We start from the raw sequence: 3,964 nt of genomic DNA, 5'->3' as shown, positions 1-3,964 counted from the left end.
CTTTACATGGCAGCTGTAGTAGATGTCGCAAGGCCCCAGACATTGTTTGCCTTGCCCCGTCCAACGCATTTCTTGGATGGCGGTGATGTCAGCTTTTGTCCTTACGAGGACATCAACCAGCCGGGCAGAGGCACCTTCCCCATTAAGGGTCCGGACATTCCAGGTGCATGCCCTCAAATCGTAGTCCTTTAAACATTTGCCGTGGTCGTCATCATAAGGGGGGGTCGCATCCTAGGCTTTGCCTTGCTTCTTCACTGGAAGTGGTTTCGTGGCGGGTCCCAAGCCCAGCGCACAACCCATTTCTGGGACGGGGGTGGTTTCGCAACCAAATACACGTTTATATAGCGAGCCGCTTGCTCCAAGCAGACACCCGCTTGCAACCGCACCTACTGGTGAATAGACGCTGCAGACTTCAGTGAGCCCTTAAACCGAATAAGTCAGAGTGGCCACACCGAAGCTCCCTCTCTTTCTGCCGTGACCCAAGGCTCCACTCGGATTGGTTACCGCATCTCGCACATGGGTTGCTCACGTTGCCCAGAGTGCGCGAACGAGGACGCAAGAGTCGGGATTGAGTATAGCCATGCAACTGTAACTGCATACCCAGCGCAATGACTATACCCCATTGCACTTCAACCCGCTATCACTGGCCTCGTTTATTGATAAAATTACCCTTATTGAAGAATTATCAGACGAATGCCTCACTACAACATTTATTGTATTTTTGAAATCCAAACTTGAAAGTAAAGCTCGCGATTCCCTACCAACGCAAATAAGCTGAGTTAGTCAAATTAAAGAAGCGCTGTCAAACAAAATAAAACCAGATAACTCGAAAGTTGTCGCTGGTAAAATTGCAGCCTGGAAAGTGCATAACAACAATTATTCAGATTTTGCGAAACAGGTAGAGGAGCTCGCAGATTCCCTGGAGCGTTCGCTTATTATTGAAGGAATGACACAAGCGAAAGCTCACGAGATGGCAGTTGAGCAAACAATAAATGTTTGTAGGCTCAACAGCCGTTCAGATATGGTAAAGTCAATACTAGCATCGTCAACCTTCAGCGACTCGAAAGATGTTGTAGCGAAGATGATTGTGGAGCACGACAATATAATCAAAGAGCGGCAGGTGTTGGCTTTTAGGTCACGTCCCATACGGACAAATAATTTTCGAGGAGGTTATAGAGGCAGCAATAACTACAGATATCACAATAACAATTTTAGGTTTAACGGCAATTCAAATAGACACAGCGGCAATACTAGCTATCGAAACAACAATCAGAATAGGAATAATAGTTTCAGTAATAGACGAAATAACTACAATAATAGTAACAACAGTCATGCTTCAAGCAGTAAAAATAACAATCAAACGCCGAAGCCCCTCAGGCGCGAACACTGGGAGAGCTAGACTTAAAAACTAACGACTTTTTATCTCAACTATTCCGATTTCATTGAAATAAATTGTAGTGATTCTCACAAACAATGCACTTTTTTAGTAGATTCTCAAGCACACATTTCGCTTATAAAATTTTCAAGCCTAACAAGCAAATCCGCAATAAACAGCAATAACATTATTAATATCACGGGCGTAACATCAGCAACGGTCCAAACCTTGGGCACAATAAATACAAATTTGGTAGTATCAGACATTTTCATTCCGCACACTCTTCACGTTGTAAATGACAGCTTTAACATTCCTTCGGACGGCATACTCGGAAAAGACTTTAAAAATAAACAAATGCATAATTAACTATGCAAACGATAACATAACCATTGGTTTGGGGACAGAAAGGATCAGCGTTTCTATTTTGCACGGTACTACTACCGACAGCTTTGTAATTCCACCTAGATGCGAAGTTTTTCGGTTATTTAAGTTGGGTAAATCCAAAAACCCTGTTTTTGTAGACGCTCAGGAAGTTTGTAGTGGTGTTTTTACAGCGAAATGTATCGTTGACACGAAAAACCCGATACTAAAACTAATAAACACTACGGACGAAGTAAAATACGTAAGAAATTTCAATATTCAAACCGAAGACATAACAAACTTCAACGTTTATAAAATTAACGAACCCACATCTGATCCGAAACGCATCGTAGAACTAAAATCGATTTTAGAAAAACAAGTATCCAATTATGCTAAAAATAAATTGCTTGATCTTTGCTCAAAATATTCCGACGTATTTGCCTTAAAATCCGACCTTATGACTCAATGAACAACTTTTACGAACAAAAATTGAGACTGATAGACAAAACACCAGTTTACATAAAAAACTACAGATTGCCATATTCACAGCGCGAAGAAATAAACAAACAAGTCGATAATTTATTGAAAAACAATTTAATAGAGGAAAGCTACTCCAATTATAACAGTCCTCTAATTTTAGTACCGAAAAAAGATCCAACAGGTCAAAAATCGTACCGTATGTGTGTAGACTTTCGAGCAGTAAATAAAAAACTAATTGCAGACAAATTTCCGCTAGCACGTATAGACGACATTTTAGATAACCTTGGAAGAGCAAAATATTTTTCAACTCTGGATCTGTATTCTGGTTTTCAACAAATCCCGTTACATAAATATTCTAGAGATATAACATCTTTTAGCACTGATCGGGGAGCTTTCCGTTGGAAGGTCTTGCCTTTTGGTCTTAATGTAGCACCTAACTCGTTTTCAAGAATGATGTCTATAGCATTTTCCGGTATTTCACCTAATCAAGCTTTTATGTATGTCGACGATGTAATAGTTATTGGATGCAGTGAAGCGCACCATTTTAAAAATCTAGAAAAAGTGTTCGAAACTTGCAGAAAGTTCAACTTGCGACATAACCCAAATAAATGTAATTTTCTACGATCTGAGGTAACTTTCTTAGACACAAGTGCTCATCTAGAGGTCTACTGCCAGATGATACAAAAATAGAAGCCATTAAAAAGTACACAAAGCCATGCGATAAAGACGCAGTGCGTAGATTCGTAGCGTTTGCAAACTATTATAGACGGTTTATACCTGACTTTGCTTCTCTGGCAGCACCCTTAAATCGTTTGAGCAGGAAAAATTTAGAATTTAAATGAGATAACTCCTGTGGGCAAGCTTTTGAAAAACTTAAATCTTCTTTAATGTCTCCAAAACTTTTACAGTATCCTGACTTTAGCAAAGAATTCATAATTACAGTCGACGCATCTAAAACCGGATGCGGTGCAATTTTAAGCCAAAACCACAACGGCAATGACTTACCAATTTGTTTTGCTTCTAAGGCTTTCAATAAAGCAGAACAAAAAAAGGCAATTATCGAACTCGAACTTCTAGCAATATATTTCGCAATCAAGCAATTTCGGCCATACGTTTATGGCACACACTTTACTGTAAAATCTGATCACCGACCATGAGTTTACCTTTTTAATATGAACGACCCTTCGTCAAAACTCTCGCGAATAAGACTGCAACTTTCAGAATACAATTTTACAATACAATATATTAAAGGCAAAACAAACGTTGGTGCGGATGCACTATCACGAATCACAATTGACGAACTTAAAGACACAACAAAACATATTTTAGCAGTAAAAACTAGATCGATGACAAAACAAAACGTAGAAATGCAACCACGGTACGAAGAAAATCACACAAATAACTCCACAGTACAAGTTTACGACAAATTTTCTTACAATTTTTCAAAAAACATTCCACGGATAAAAACAAAAATTACTTACGATAAAAATGATGAAATTTCAAGTATTAATATATATGCGCATTTAAAACATAGAAAACTCGAGTTAATCAATTTTGAGGTTGTTAATGTAGATTATATATATATTTAAGTTTATTTTTAAATAAAACTATATTAATGTTTATATATTGAAAGTTTATTTATTAATAATCAAAAATTTTCTTTTCAACTACAAACAAATTCATAGAACCATAAATTGAAAATCAAGAATTTAAACAAGTATAAAAACATACAATAAAATACCCTACATA

At 37.8% G+C, this 3,964-nt stretch overlaps 1 protein-coding gene across 1 annotated transcript; it reads left to right on the top strand.

Annotated features, from left to right (window-relative positions):
• Positions 1–946: 946 nt before the first annotated feature.
• On the top strand, positions 947–1,399 carry LOC118755150 (putative uncharacterized protein DDB_G0283431). Its single transcript, XM_036490004.1, has one exon. The coding sequence runs from the start codon at positions 947–949 to the stop codon at positions 1,397–1,399; it is 453 nt and encodes a 150-aa protein (XP_036345897.1).
• The last annotated feature ends 2,565 nt before the right edge of the window (positions 1,400–3,964 follow it).

This window comes from Rhagoletis pomonella, unplaced genomic scaffold, assembly GCF_013731165.1.
Source record: "Rhagoletis pomonella isolate Grant_MI unplaced genomic scaffold, Rhpom_1.0 Rhpom_scaffold_05473, whole genome shotgun sequence".
Taxonomy (NCBI): domain Eukaryota; kingdom Metazoa; phylum Arthropoda; class Insecta; order Diptera; family Tephritidae; genus Rhagoletis; species Rhagoletis pomonella.
Note: the sequence above shows the minus strand (reverse complement) of the source record. Positions and strands in the feature narration are given on the sequence as shown.